This window comes from Chenopodium album, chromosome 2 (genome assembly GCF_948465745.1).
Source record: "Chenopodium album chromosome 2, dcCheAlbu1.1, whole genome shotgun sequence".
NCBI classification, from domain to species: Eukaryota; Viridiplantae; Streptophyta; class Magnoliopsida; order Caryophyllales; family Amaranthaceae; genus Chenopodium; species Chenopodium album.
In genome coordinates, this window is record NC_137835.1 from 1,779,595 (window position 1) to 1,795,517 (window position 15,923).

Below are 15,923 nucleotides of genomic sequence, written 5' to 3' on the forward strand. Positions count from 1 at the left end.
CAACTTTCACTCTCCAGCCTAGAATAAGTCACTCAATAGCACCAAGACTGGTTGTAAATTTTTGGCATCCACATCCATGCATTGGACATTAAGTGTCACATTTGGTGATTTACCATCAGCCATAAACAAGAAGTTTTCTCACTCTACGTATAAGTTTTATTTGCACTGTACCTATGTCTATATCTGTTCTTGTGCAACCTAGTTAACAATAGTGGTTTAGAGAGGGAGTCACTGCCTCACTGGTAACTGTTTGCTGAGTGGAATGTTGTAAATTTCCTTGGTTTTAAAAAGTCTTACGAAAGTAATATGTCCAATATGAATGCCCCATGCACAAGTCATTAAACATGTTTATCACACGACCTTAATGCCCTTATTTTTGCCAGGGGTCAAAAGGAAGAGGGGGGGTGGGGTGGGGGGAGGGTTAGGAGCTGAGATACTAAAAGGTTTTGTTTAGTGTTGGTAGTCATTTTAAGTTAATTTGAAGAGTGTAACTTTGAATCTTTGATGGGAGCTGCATTAGGCAGTTTGTTTACGTAGTGCAAAAATTTTATACCTACAAACTGTCATGGGACTTGGCAGTTCAGACTCTAGCATTTAGGCCTTGACCACTGGGCCATTGCCCATTGCAATTTTTTTCTTAAAATAAAGTCTAATGGAATCTATAAGCTGTAGTTTATCCTTGAAGTTAGTTTTGTGATCCAGTTTCTGCCTTAAGCTCTTAACCTATTTTGATGTTTGATCTATAATATCCGCCTTTACTCTCTGAATACAAGTTTCTGACTTTGCTGTTATTTATCTCAGTGATGATATTGAGAATGATTCTTCGATTAGTGCTGTCTTTCTTGCTAGCCTCTCTTTATACTTAAGTTTTAGTACTAAAATCTAATCTAAGGCCGTCTACCTTGTTCCTATTGATATTGTTTGAAAGGCTGTGCTAAGCATTGGTCTGCTGGTTTAGAAAATCTTGAGGTTTGACTACTTATGTCTAGCTTAATGGCTGACTTTAAACATTTGGGTAATTATTGCTGTGTTAATTTTAACTCCTAACTTATCTTATCTGCCTTTTTTCCCCTTTCCTCTTTGCCAGAATCTTCTTCCTCATCAACAGATGATGCTTTGAAGGCATTCCTATTGAGGTCAGCTTCCAGCAACTCCTCCTTGTCTGCCTCGGGGAAGGCTTCTGACCAGCCCAAGCGAACACCAGTATCAAGTGCTGAGATGGAAGCTATACTGGTACAGCATGTTGTCCTGAAATGAAACCTTTTTTTATCTTTCAACTCCCCTTCCCTTCTGAACTCTTTGAAATCTCAACTTCATGTTTTCCTAACTACTTTGCATTCTCTTTTGCCTTCCTGTTATTTCTCTTTGCAGTTGGGTGGCTGCGTTTAATCTCACTGAAGTAGTCAATGGCTATTTCTCACAATAACATTTTGGTGAAAAAATTGGTAAATTGGATTTTTTTTAGAAGATATTGTTGCTGCTGTTTCAACCTCGGTAAAGACTAAAGAAGAGGCAGCATAGGTAGGACTAGTCAAACCAATTGGTGTATACCATACCATTTATTGATATTCCATATATTGAATGGAATTTATACTATGATTGCAATTATTTCAAATTGTGAGACTGTTAAATAATTTGCAACTTTTTGTGGTACTATGTACTGTTGATTATCATCTACGATTAAATTTCGGTTTTTCAGAACCTGAGTTCCTTTTGTTATTACTTTGGATGTGCATTAATCTGCTAACATTAGAGCTTCCTGGGAGTTAAATCTGCTATGCCTGCTACTTCCAGTTGATGTTTGGAATAATCATTAACTCGAAACAAATGATAGATTAATAGGATTATGTGGAATTGTGGATGCAATATGTATATAATTACAGGAAATATGAGAAATTGGGAATGTAGAACAATCCTTAACTTGGGTTTTTATTTATGGGTGAATAGAAGAGAAGTTGCAGTTTTTGATCTGTACAATACAAACAAGACTAAAGATAGGTCATTGGAAGCTTACTGTGTTACTTCACTACTTTCTGTTTCTGATGCCTGCTTTTCAAGCATTTCAATCATAGGCTCAAGCACAACAGACTTGGGATTTGTCATTGGTGGGCCCTTCTCTCTCCTTTCGAGCTCCTCAAGCCTGAATGTAATCAGCCTATCCCAATTCCCTCCTTCAAACAGCACTCCAGCCTTGCCATCAGTAATCCTCTGCACAATACCGCAGTACATATAGTATGGATTGTTCCGATTTTTAACAAGGGCGATCATCCCGGGCAACAACAATGGCAGCTCAGGTGGTTTCGGCTTCTTTGAGGTCAAAGCCATCTTCATGTCTTCACCACCTTTGTTTTCTGTCTTAGGAGGAGGTGGGTTTTTCTCAATGAATTTCTGAAGACCTTTTTCGCCTCCAGGAAATCCACCAGTTAGGCCTGAGAGCTCCTTCTCAAATGCATTTTCTGGTATAACCTCATCAATGCTTGAGTCTGCAAATGCTTTCTTATCTGATTCCTCTTCATTACCCTCGGTTGTTTGTGGTGGGTTTTGAGTGTCTCTTTTCAGCTCCTTTTCAAGGCCTGCCTCGCCGTTGCATAAACCTCTGCCACCCAAGATTCCATAGAGATCAAATTTAGCAGTGATTGCTGGTTTACTCGAGATTGTTTTAGGACAAGAAGTTGAGATTGATCTTTGAGTTAATAATTTGATGTGATTTTGGCCTAGAAATAGTGATTTGTTAAGGAAGACACCTTGGAAGCTAGGGGGTGATAAGGAAGAAGATGCCATTGTTGCCTAATTCACTTTGCAGGAGGAGAGAGACAGAGAGAGTTGCTGTGTGTTATTCTGATTTTCTGACCACAAAATTTATGTGGGGTTTGATTCGGTCCTATCTTATTCATTTGAAATGGTAGCACGAGACAAAAGACAATGGCCTTCATCTAATCGATTTCTCTATCTCCTTATTAAGGTTAAATTGTGTACGAAACCATCTCATAGTCATAGTGATAAACTTACTTTTATGACTTTAACTCCGTAATTTTTTAGTGACTAGAAAGTAATTACTTCTATACGGAATACTTCTTATAGGACTAAGTTTAAATGTTCTCTTTAACTTTGTTTGAAATATTACACCTAAAACTGTAAGACTTTCACCTTTGGTGATATAATACTCCTTTCTTCAAATTTAGTGGTTGATCATAATATATCACTAATTTGAATTTAAAGCTATTTTTTTTTTTTGGATATAATTAAGGTCAAATTTTAATTAATATTTGTTGACATGTAAAATCACAAATCAACTATTTGTGGACACAAACCATTTGATATTGCTACATTGAATCAAATCAACTTTAAACTGGTAGGTTTATTGTTTCAAGTAATAATCATCCTGCCCCAAGCCATTATCTAGTGGCCAAGCCCAAACAAGTGATCATGGAGGAAAATGTTTAGAAGTTGTTTTTTTTTTTTTTGTTTAGAAGTTGTTTTTTTTTTTAAAAAAAAAAAAAAAAAAAAAATATAATAGTCAAAGTTAGTACTCCATATATGAATAGTGAAAAGAAGAAATATCAAACGGGTAAATTATTTAGGAATGGAGGGAGTATGTCGTTGCTTGTTTATTTTTACTTTATATTTTGATATTATTATTGAATGATTGATTTTGGACGTAGATTGATCTTATCAATAAGGGTCATGTTCCATTAAAGACAATATCTACTCCCTCTGTTCTTGAAAGTTCGACTCACTTTGCAATTACACGGTCTCCAATAAATATCTTTGACAATGAATAACTCTAGCGGTGTATAATTTAAAAATATATATAAAAAAAATTGATATTTAGATTATTTATAATGAGAGGAATCTAATAAGATCTTACATGGTGAATTATTACTATTGTATATCTTATAACATGTGGTTAAAGTTATTTTATTTTGACCACATGGATAGTAAGTGAGTCAAAATATCATACACGAAGGTAGTATTAAGGATTTTATAAGATTGATCATGAGTTTTGACCTTATTATCATTAGACCTGGTTATTGGACGGGCCGGTGTGGGTCGGATAAAAAAGGGTCATGTCCATTATTTTTACATTATCTATTTTCTTTATCAATTAATTTGAAAAAAACATTATAGCCCTATATTGACCCTACCTAATAAGGGACTTGTCCATTAAAAACCCTGCCCATGAAAAACCCTTTAAACTTGACTCTGACCCTATTATCATTGAAGTACCCTACTCAATAACCAGCTCTAATCATCATAGGACTACGCTATTCAACAACCAGGCTAGTTACAAGCTTAAAACGACGAGTACAATTTTGTTCCCCGAGTCCAATTGAATTACGAAACGCCAGCAAGTCAGGTGGAGGGTAAAACGGTAATTACAACAGGCAAATTCGGCAATTGTTTTCCGAGTACAACAACATTAACGAACAGTTCATTGGATATAATCATCACAATAAAATGATAATGATTGTTAAAAATGAGACGTATTCTTCTACCATTGGTCAATCTCATATTTTTAATTCTTAAACCAGCACTAAACACAACAAAAAAAAAACCACGAACTCAAACCCCCTTTCCCTTTCTTCAATCTCTCCCCTCAATCGCCAACCCCCTTCTCTCCAATCTCCATTAACAAGGTACTTCCTTTTTTCTTGTATTTTTTATGCTGAATGAATTTGCTTTTGCTTGATTAAGTACTTGAATTTTTCTGGGAATCTTGCAAAATTTGCACTTTGTTATTGATTTAGCTTGTGATTTAATTTCTGTATTTGCTACTAATAAATTTTCGAATAAGTTGACGATGTCAAGATTATGATCAATTATGTATACGATTTTTGTCTTTTTTGGGTTAATTGATTCGAATTTAATTTGGGGTTATGATGGAGTTAAGTTCAATTTCAGTATTGTAATGGATTATTCAAAGTATGGAGTTTTTTTTTTTTTTTTTTTTTTTTTTTAGGGTTTAGGGTTGGTTTGGAGGGTGATGTATATGGAAATATGACTTTTGATTGGGGTTTTTTTGAGCTGATTAATTAACGCCTTCTGTTAGTATAGTTCAAATTTGTTTTTTTTTTCAAGTTTTTGTAAAGTGGGTGAGGATTTTGAGCAATTTAGTTGAGAATGCTAAAAAGTATGATCTTGATTATTGGGTAATTAGCTGGATCAAGGGCTACTTTTTATAAGCTGTTAACTTTAGGCAATTGAAACTCTTGTCGGGGTTTTGGAGTGAGGATAGATGATTGAGGCTACTTAGGATTGAGCAGGAATTATTTATTGCCAAGAGATGTCGTTTTACCATCCAATGTGGCTGCTTATGGTTTTTAGTAATTGAACTGTTGTTGAAATTGCTGCTGTGGTTGATAATTTTGCAATGATCTAGTATTTCAAACTGCTCATAAATCATTGCAAACTTCATCAACTGATAGACATGCCAAATTATCGATTACCAGAACTAGTATTTATATGCCTAGTGTTATTAACTTATTCTTATTTCTACGGGTAAGATACTCTACATCCAACTTCTAGTCACTTGATATGGCCAATAAGAAAGAAATCAAGGATTTTGATAGACCAAAGCTTTGTTTTCAGATGAATGGAGTCTTATTTCCTCTGGGAAATCCATCTGTGATTTTGATTTGGCTAAATTGCTAGATAGTTTACTATATTGTTCACTAGTGTGTCATTTGAAGACTGCATTAGCTTTGAGGAAAAATATTGGCTTACTAATTGGTGCCAATTTATTCCTCTTATTTTATTTTAAACTTACATACATAATTATTTTCTTCATATAGTTTAAGTTGCCTGTAATCCTGTATTAGCGTATTACATTAATCCTTGGGAACTTCTCATAGGAGTGCCAGTAGCTATAGTTCTCCTCTTCTCCCACATGCCTTTTAAGAGCTTTACATCATTATTCTATAATTTGTTTTACTTTCATGAAATTGCAAAAACACTTTGTTTCTTAGATGGTTTTTTTTTTTTTTTTTTTTTTTTGGTGTATTATTGTAATTGTTTAGTACTTTGTTGATCGCTTAATGTTTTCAGTATGTGAACTGTGTTTGGCATCAGTTTGCAGTTAGGTCTTCAGTCACAGTTATAGGGTTTTCACTAAGAGTAATATTTCTTACTTTGTTTTGATGTGGGAAGGGAGGTTATGGGATCAAGCTCCCTGGTTTGGATAATTGGATGTCAGATTAGGGAAACAGAGGCTAATTATAGGCTTCCTTCTTTCTTAACTTCTTAATGAACTTTCAAAGTTGAAAATTTTCCTCTCTCCTTGCTTCTCTTCCCTATTTTCCTCCCCGAATAAATTCTAAGAAAAGCGGAAAACGAACATATTTTTGATAAGTGTATAAAATGTATAGAGATTCACTTCGTATTAAGCAATTAGGATAGCTAATATCATAAATACCAAAAGTAGAGAGTAGAATAATTGCAATGCAAATAGTTGGAATATTATATGTGCATTTTTTTTGATATTATAAGATGAAATGAAACAAACATGGCACTTATTTTCCAGGGTCATTTAGATCGAGTGAAAAAGAGTTAATTTAATGTCAAATAATTCATTGTTATAAACTTATAATGATATTTATTGTTGGTGGTGTCTGGTGTTTGGTTTGGTGAAAGGTGAGTAATGCCTTAGAAAATTGATTGGAATGAATCTACATTTTGAAATAAGCTAATAAGTGGAGTATATTGAACAAGATTTGCATTAAAAGTTGCCCAATTACACCTTTAAATAACAATTATTTACCTTATGCCAACCTTTTAGAATAATATGGTTCCATGTCTGTACATGTGAAAAGCAAATTACTAATCTTGAACTTCTGCTTTATTATTACACATGCAAAATTTGCAATTGCTCCTGTTCAATATGCTGTTGGCTATATCCTTCAACTATGTGCTGATTATAGCCAATGTTTTGTTCTCATTTGCTTGAAGGATTATACTAATGACTACAACCTTCCTCAGTGTGTTCACTGTGTTGTTTAAATTTTGCAGCCAATTTGCAAAATAGGAATTTCATTGATGGGTGATGGTCCTAGAACTATAGAGATCATACCAGATTATTTTGAGGCTTCAGCTTCCGCTTCCGCAGATTCTCCCCTACCCAGAAGTTCAGATACCTCAGTATCTGGTGAAGATTCTCCTCATACATCAACATCTGGCACAACATCTCATTTAGATAGACATTCATTTTTCTCAAATACAACTGTCAACAGTGCCTCCAGGTACCTTTATTAGTTGAAAAGAAAAGTGTAATAGTGAAGTAATTTATTAGTTGATTCTCACCATTATTTTTCTTTCCTTTGACTTCAGCATAGTTCAGAATCGTTCATTTTCTAGGAGCAAGTTGAAAACTGCTTCATTCATGTTGAGGTTATTTAGTTTGAAGGGACTACGAAATATCACTGGTCTTAATGGTGAAGAAAAGGTATTTGCAGTTAACTTTGCTTACTCAATCCCCTTTATATTTGTAATAAGAATGTAAATGTGACTTTTTTCTGTCTCTAACTCACAGGTTGAGCTGAGTGCTGTAGAACTAGAATCCCTTCGGTCAGAACTTGCTGATGTAGAAGAAAGAGAGGCTCATTTCAAAGCACAGTAAGAAATGCTTATCTCTTCCACTTGTATACATGCGTTGAACTAGCCAGCTACTTGTACTCTTTCATTTACATGTTCCCGCTAATGTAGGTTGGAACATCTTGATGAAATCTTGCGGCGGGCTCGACTATCAGGATACTTAAATATGAGAACAGTAGGGTTCTATTTGTAATCTTTCAGCATTTGGACCAACTTCAATACTATGTTGCTTGAATTTGATGCATTATTTTTGAAATCTTTAGCGATGGGCGGCACTACCTGGCGAGCTACCTCCTATTGATGATTGTGATGTCGATGACTGGGTTCCTCGCTTTACAGTCCTGCAAGGATCATGCATCTTCTTTTACTTGTCTTCTACAGGTATTTGATTTCTTGGTCCATCTTCTTCAAATGTTCATTTCAGGTGACATGTTTAATGACTGGAACTGTATTATTCATTTCAATCATTTGTGATGGTATCTTTGACTCGATAACATGTTTCCTAGATGTGTTGTGTTAAAAAGTCACATGTTTGTTTTGTAATGGACTTTTTCTTGAGGAATGAGGAAGGTGGGTACATTTGTCAAAGTGTGTTATTGCCTTATTTGTATGCTTGTTTGAATGGGGTGTCAATGTATTCAAATTTTGATAGCATTTGAATTTATTACCTAATAATCTAATAAAGCTGCTGCAGATTTGAGTCCTCAGGATTCAGCTCTTCTCTCCGACATTGATGAAGTAGGTTCATTGCCATGCATAGTTCGAGAAGGTGAAGAAATTTGGCACTGCTTTTACATTGTTACACGTTATGGACTCAGAATTGAATGTTCTAGCGATTCTGAGATACAGGTAAATCCAGTAGCTACTGCTTCACTTTTTTTGTATGTGATTTGCTGTTAAAGATGTCCTTCTTATCTGGGGCAGATTTACTTCATTTTGTCACTTGTTAATTGCTTATGTTAAACTAATAAATCTTAAATGAACTGACATTATTGAGTTTGTGTGAAATTTCATGTTATTGTAGTATTACGTACTCCCTCTGTTATATTAAGTTTACACACAACTTTGATCATACTCCGTACAAAGCATTTTTATTCTCTGTAAGTAAAATTTTGGAAAATTTGTAAATTACCACCCAAAAAGGGATCCTAATTTGAAATTACCACCCATTAAAACTTTTATTTTAAATAACCACCCATTAAATTAAAAGAATGTTCAGATTACCACCTTTTAATGTTTTCCGGTGGAATATCCGATTGTGGGCCCCACCTTATTAACTCCCCTCTTTTTTTTCCTTCTTTTCTTCGACCTAACATTCTGACTGAGGCAATGATCTAAAAACTTCATCTCTCCTTAATTCCTCCACTTCATATTCAAGGTCAACAACAAAACTCAAATACTTAAATCTGAAAATGTACCTATTCTCCTCCATTTTTGCAAAACATAATCCAAAAACAAAAAAAGAACAAGCTTACAACTTCATGCAACTATGAATCATTCAAATCTATCAATCGCAAAACACAACACATAAGATACAATTACTCAACATAGCAAACAATCATTCAACAAATTTGGACAACATCAACTCCAATTAGCAGAATTCTAACAAAATCGCACAATTAATTGCAAACAAATAGCCTAATTGCAAAAAAAAAACCCCAATTTAATTGACTCATGAACCCTAATTCCTAAATTGGCGAAAAAATAAATTATGAAGTAGTTGAATCATACCTTTGATGCAAATTGAGTGTACGATCTTCAGCAGATAACTTCTTCTCACAATAGCAATTGAAATTTGAGGAATTTTGATTGAAATTTGGGGCAAAATTTGTGACTTGAAGTTGTACAACTTATAAACAACAAAAATCGGGGAGAGAGAGAGTCCAAATAGTGAAATTAGTCGTTTATAGCCGTTATGTGGGGCCCTCAAACGAAATTTCCACCGGAAAATATAAAAAGGTGGTAATCTGAAAATTTCTCTTTTTGGGTGGTAATTTACAAATTTTCCTAAAATTTTTACAAAAAAAATGATAACTTGAATTTATTTATCAAGACTAACCTAAACCTAACAATCTCATATTACTGATTTGTGTATGAATCGCTGTAGAAGGACAAAGTGAGTATACTAAAAAAAATAAAATTGATGGATTATAATTGAGGGGTCATAGACTGTTTACTTGAACACAATTGTTCATGTTTTAGCTTTTTAAAGAAAATTTATCATGTTTTTGGTCCAAATGAGGTGTCAACTGTCCATACCCTCATTTCAATGTCGAGGATCCTACACTGATTTTGAGGTGAAATATAAAGTCCCAAGTGAAACAGATGATCAACTCCATATGTCTTTGTTGTATGTATTCATGTTCAGCAGGAAGAAGAAGATGAAATGACCTTTTTTGTTAGAGTTCTATGTCCTTAACCGTGGTTGCATGTATTTCAAGTGTAACTGTTCTTGATCATTAGTTTTGATACTTGGATTGTAACTTTATGGCATAGGTTGATTCTTGGTTAAGAGCATTACGCGAGGTTGCATGTATTACAAGTGTAACTGTTCTTGATCATTAGTTTTGATACTTGGATTGTAACTTTATTGCACAGGTTGATTCTTGGTTAAGAGCATTACGAACAGAGTGCAAGCTTGGACCTGATAAAACTGACCCCGGTGATCAAAATTGTGAAAGCAACGTTCAGCAATGTATATAGCTAGAAAGATAAGGTTATTGAGAATCTGAGTTTGATGTGCAGAAATTAATTATTGTGCTTGTAAATATAACCACATTCAAGGTAAATAAAATAAGGGTAATTTCAGGTTTGCTAATTGACTAAGTGCTACAGATTGAACTTTTTTCTTTGCCAATGTTACCTTGTATTTCAGACACCATTGTTCACCACTTTGAGCTCCCGTCGAATTTCCCCTCCTGGAAACTTCTGATCAGTGGACTTGGCCTTGGCCATTAAATAAACACTTGTGCCCATCCTGGTTTTCTGTCGTGACTGTTAGTCTGTTACTGTCTTATCCTCGCTAGTTACTGTCAAATTAACTGGACTTTTTTTTATTGACAGTTAGTTCCAGTTTGTTTTGATCAAACGACTGATTTGATTCCATATATAAATCATGCCCTTATCATTAAGAATTCCATTCTTACGAACGTTTTTTGAAACGAGGATACGTAATGTGAAGTAGTTTTACAAAGTCCGTAGTTGTTTGGGGAAGTGTCTTGCTTGTAAGTAGGATGATGACTTAGATACTTAACTTGTCAGCATTGGAGTATAATTAGGCTGTGAAGCAGTGTACGTAGAGTAAACTCAACACTATTACAAGGCCCACGTGATTTGTGGAGCTTTGCTGGTGGAGGCGTTTATTGCTAATTGATATATCGACGTTGTCGTATATGTGATCCATGAAAAAGTATTTGCAACTTTCTAACGAATTTACATGTATTGAAGTTTGGATGATTTGTGATGATGAACTCATTGTTATTTGAAGTTGAAGTTCTAGTACTTATTTGTGACTATTTTACATGTAAATAATTTACTCAAACAAATCATACATGATAAATATGATGATATCATGTCTACAATCCATATAGTTTTGTGATTTGCTAAATGTCTCTTCTATTTTATGATGTAAGGTTTTTTTTTTTTTTTTTTTTTTGGTTTTCCTCTCTTGACTCCTACTATGGTTGTTATTTTGTTACTTTTAATTGGCTATAGTGAAGGTTGTGGCTATGAGCCTATGAGTAAAAGAGGAGAAACGGAAGGGAAGGAGCAGAGAGTGAGGTGGAAGAAATAAGGTGGGTTTGTTGTTGGTTGTTGGTTGGGGGGGGGGGGGGGGGGAGTTGGCGATGGTTAGTGTGGGCAAGATCGCAAGAGATGGAAGGGCCCAAGGTGGGCCAAGTGTAGCTAGTCCACCTAGTTGGTCGGTATAAAAAAGAAGAAATGGAGAGGAGAAGAAATGTATAATGACAAAACTGAACAAGACATGGCGTATTTACCAATTTATGAGAGACATGATTAAAGATTGTAAACTCATGTCTACGTTTAGACTTTCCTTGCATTCCTCACACTCCTAATTCATTATTAATTTTAATATCTCCTTTGCATTCCTTGAATAAGAAGCTCACAATTTAAATGTTGTAAAGCAAATGCTTTGTATATTTTATAAGCAATGACATCCATATCCAGATCCATGATGTGATGAATACGTATTTAGTTTTGAATCAAGTATAAAATCAAATATAATCGGAGATATAAATCCAAAAGCTTGAATACTTAGACCTCATAAAAGTCGATACAAATACTGATCCACTTCAATAACTACAAATACTACACTACTTATCCAATACGATAACAATATCAGTTTAATTACTCGACAGTCGACTCATACAACAACCCTAATTGACCTAACTTCATCAACAATACACCTTGATGATACCTAGATTAGACATGTCTCACACACTTAAAGCAAATGTACGATTCCTAATCAAAAACCTAAACAAGGCAAGTAAAGAAAAAAAGCAAAGAAAACAAAGCAAAGCAAAAGCATTGTTATTCACTTATTTGAATCTTTTGTAAAAAAAAAAGACATTGTTATTTTAACAACAAAAAAAGCATTTCCAAATCTCCAACAGTAAAAAGTAAATAAGAAAGCATCAAAATCCTACCAACTACTTACTACTATAAAAAGACCCAAACAAAACCCTTAAAACATTACTACGACTGTTGTATCGATCTGTCAGTCTAGTAACCTCACTCCTACTATCTTCTTCTTTGTTAGAGTTTGTTTTCTCTCTCCATTGAAAAATGAGGTCCCACTTTTACAGATCTGCTTCTAGGGCTGCTCGCTCTTTTCTTTCTTCTTCCAAGAACTCCGCCTCTCGCTTCGTCCCTGGTACTCTCTCTCTCTCTCCTAGATCGTTGTTCAAATGTCATGTCATTTATCTTTCAGATTCATTTGCTTGTTTTTCCGTTACATTCTTAGTTCAACATTATTATTATTATGATGGTTGTTTTCGCGCTTGTCGATGCATGATTTTAATCTGTAATATTGACTATATACGTGGTTGATTTTAAAAACGTAAATTGAGACGAGTCTAACAAAGACCTTTTGTTTGATTATTATTATAAATTGTTAAAGATTGTCGGTTGTGTGAGTAGTGGGAAATGTAAATGTTGTATTTAAGAATAAACGAAGGAAATTATGCTGAGTATGATCTTTAGTGTAGTAAGTATGTTTGAATTAGAATTGAGTTTAAGTTTTTAGATTGTTGCTTTTGATTGATAGTCAATTGATTGTGTTATTATGTTGTTGGAATGGACTTTGAGATGTTAAAAGGCTTATAAATCCTTAAATTAGGGTTATTTTGATATTTAGGTTATAACAAAGAACAACATAATTAATTAAAAGGATAGAAGATTGTTTAACTTTGTTATTAGAAAAGAGGTAGATTGATAAATGAAATTGAATTTCAGGATTCATCTTTTATTTGCTTTGTCAATTGAAAATGATTTGTAAATGGTTTTGGACTTCAAATGCATGTATTATCTATGTTGCTTGTCTTCATTACAGCTTGAAGGGTATGGTTTTATAGAAGTTGTGCACATGTACGACACAATATGAAACGATTGAGTGGGACGAGTTTGTGCTTTTTTGAGTATATTTGTTTGTTATCATACGATGGATTAAGTATTGTTTTTGAAGTCGTTTTTGTGTTTGAATTGCAGAAGGACGAACTGTGGCTGCTACTGCTGCTGTATCCTTGAGAGGAAAAGCGTCTCACTTGGCTTCTCTCGGAGGAGCCAATGCATCCGGAACATGGTTGTCTACCGCATTGGCCATTCCTGCAGCAGGTGCCCAATAGTTTACCCTTTCAATGATTTTCTTTTCATGTCTTTTCTTGCTGTTTATCTTTTTGTGTGATTGCTGAATTATTGAACCATCCGTATCTCTCAAATTTTGGGACTAAAAGGTTAATCAATAGATAATTTTGAAGGGTAATTCGTCTTTCTACTAGTAAAAAGCACTAATTGGTACTAATTTGACAACTTTATTGGGACCCAAAAAAGAATGCTTTTGACATTATAAATGAGATGTAGAAAGATAGAAAGTACTATATTTGTGCTTATATATGGTAAAGAAATTTAGATATGGTTTGTTGTTCAATATGTAATGACACAATAATTTGGGAAACCTAGGCTTGGTTTTTTTTTTTTCCTCCCAAATATTGTCCCGTAGAAAGTTTGTATTGCTGAAGACTAAATGAGGAATTTTTTTGTTTATGTGCTCTATTACAGTTCTCTATCAGTCAATGCATGTTATGGGCGTTTGTAAATTGGAAGTTAAAACTAAGAAAGAATTACATGTCATTGACATTTTTTTATTTTTTATTTATTTTGAGTGGGAGGTAGAAGCCTTGTACTTTGCTTTGTTTTAGCTTCGTGACATTCGGAACCTCTTCCATATGAAATTGAAGAAGAGCAGCCTTACCACTAGCTAAGCGTTTTAGTGGCAGCAAGCTTAAATCTTGTCTACAAAAACTAATTTTATGCTGTTTATCAATGGGGTTAAGAAGTAGTTTCTTTCTATGCTTTGTGTGATAGGTTATTTCCTGAATTTCTGCTGATATGTACCAATGCTATTGGTGTTTCCGCTTATTTTCTCTCTCTAATATGCTATTTTCCTCGCCTGTTTCGCAATGTAGCTTACTTGCTTCAGGACCAGGAAGCTTATGCTGCAGAGGTACCTGCTTAGCTTTTGCTGTATTTACTTCTTAAGATCTCTTAATTCTTGTAATTGTAATGGTTGAATTTGTATCCTGCCAAGTACTCTTCTAAATCATGAAAAGGATTTTAAGAGAGATTTCATACTGAAATGTGTGTAGATGGAGCGTACTTTCATTGCTATCAAACCTGATGGAGTACAGAGAGGGCTGGTTAGTACTTTTCCTGTGCCTTTTCTTTTTTCATTGAGTGTCTTACCATTGAAATTTGCAGTTGGGACAGCCTTTTTCGTTCTTTTTTTTACTAACACAGATTACTGTTCCAATGTTTAGATCTCAGAAATCGTAGCACGTTTTGAGCGAAAGGGTTTCAAGCTTGTTGCTATCAAAGTAGTGGTTCCCTCAAAGGATTTTGCCCAGAAGCATTATCATGATCTGTCAGAGAGGCCTTTCTTCAACGGACTCTGTGATTTTCTGAGCTCTGGCCCGGTGGTTGCTATGGTGAGAAATTAGTTAACAATTTTTTTTTTTTTCATGAGAGACGTGACTTCCAAATCGTTTGTGACTAACTTACTTATTTTCATAGGTTTGGGAAGGCGAGGGGGTGATTAAATACGGAAGGAAACTCATTGGAGCCACAGACCCACAGAAATCAGAACCAGGAACCATCAGAGGTGACCTTGCAGTCGTCGTTGGAAGGTATTACTACTTATGACTAATGATTTGGATGAATACTGCTTGTTGGGCACTGTTAATCTGACTTAATTTTTTGAATGTAGAAATATTATCCATGGAAGTGATGGCCCAGAAACAGCTAAGGATGAAATCAAGCTTTGGTTCAAGCCTGAGGAATTGGTCAGTTACACACACAATGCTGAGAAATGGATCTACGGAGACAACTGAAGCAATTGTAGGGGTTATTGATGTATCAAATTAACCCTGTTTTCCTTATTGCAGCTTTACTTAGGTCCCATACAATTGGGATAGAAACAAAGTTTTACGACAATAAATTATAGGCCCTGATTTCATCACATTACTTATGGGATTAGATTTCTGCAATAATGTATTTCAGCTCCTTAATTTTGTTCAACCAAATACAACTTTTAGATTGAAATGTTGAGGAAAGTGAGCTGACCATGCTGTTTATCAGTTTATGTGGCTAAAAAGTCTCCTAATTTTATATTTGGCAGATCTTTGGATGTTGAACTTCCTTGGTTTGAAGGATCAGCATCACAGCATGTGTTTTATGCATCTTTGTATCAAGGCAGTTCTACGTTTATATGCGTAAAGGGCTACAGCTTTTATTAAACAGAAAGACCTTAGTTGATTATCGCCTTTGGCCTTTGGTAGGAATGCGGTATGCAACAAGCTACTGGATGTACACACGCATACAGTATTGTTCTCCTCCCTTTTATTTACTTGGAGGAACCCCCAAACTTGAGGCATAAAAAATGTTCATTGAAACATGTGCTTTAGCTGGACTTTGGAGTGGGAATGAAATACTGCAGGACTTGAGATAGCCACTTCTCTTACGAGGACCTAATAATCGATGTCAATAAAGGGTGACTGTTTGGGTTTGGATCATCGTGTCCATGCGACCATGCCTATCCAATTTTA

The 15,923-nt window shown here is 34.7% G+C and overlaps 1 protein-coding gene, 1 long non-coding RNA gene and 1 pseudogene across 2 annotated transcripts; 2 read left to right on the forward strand and 1 right to left on the reverse strand.

Moving 5' to 3' along the window:
• Positions 1-220: 220 nt before the first annotated feature.
• On the forward strand, positions 221-1,722 carry LOC145592453 (uncharacterized). The gene is made up of 2 exons (XR_014102422.1): positions 221-1,233; positions 1,372-1,722. It is a non-coding gene; the product is annotated as an uncharacterized LOC145592453 (long non-coding RNA).
• Positions 1,723-1,903: 181 nt separating this feature from the next.
• On the reverse strand, positions 1,904-2,861 carry LOC145592443 (NAD(P)H-quinone oxidoreductase subunit S, chloroplastic pseudogene; annotated as a pseudogene).
• Positions 2,862-7,017: 4,156 nt separating this feature from the next.
• LOC145605937 (uncharacterized) lies at positions 7,018-15,495 on the forward strand. The gene is made up of 15 exons (XM_081662008.1): positions 7,018-7,235; positions 7,324-7,438; positions 7,526-7,608; positions 7,699-7,762; positions 7,851-7,968; positions 8,282-8,436; positions 10,186-10,282; positions 10,463-10,537; positions 12,389-12,478; positions 13,312-13,437; positions 14,289-14,326; positions 14,469-14,519; positions 14,640-14,807; positions 14,893-15,005; positions 15,086-15,495. Exons 1-15 carry the CDS (start codon positions 7,033-7,035, stop codon positions 15,207-15,209), a joined length of 1,620 nt encoding a protein of 539 aa, XP_081518134.1. The 5' UTR covers positions 7,018-7,032; the 3' UTR covers positions 15,210-15,495.
• Positions 15,496-15,923: the final 428 nt, after the last annotated feature.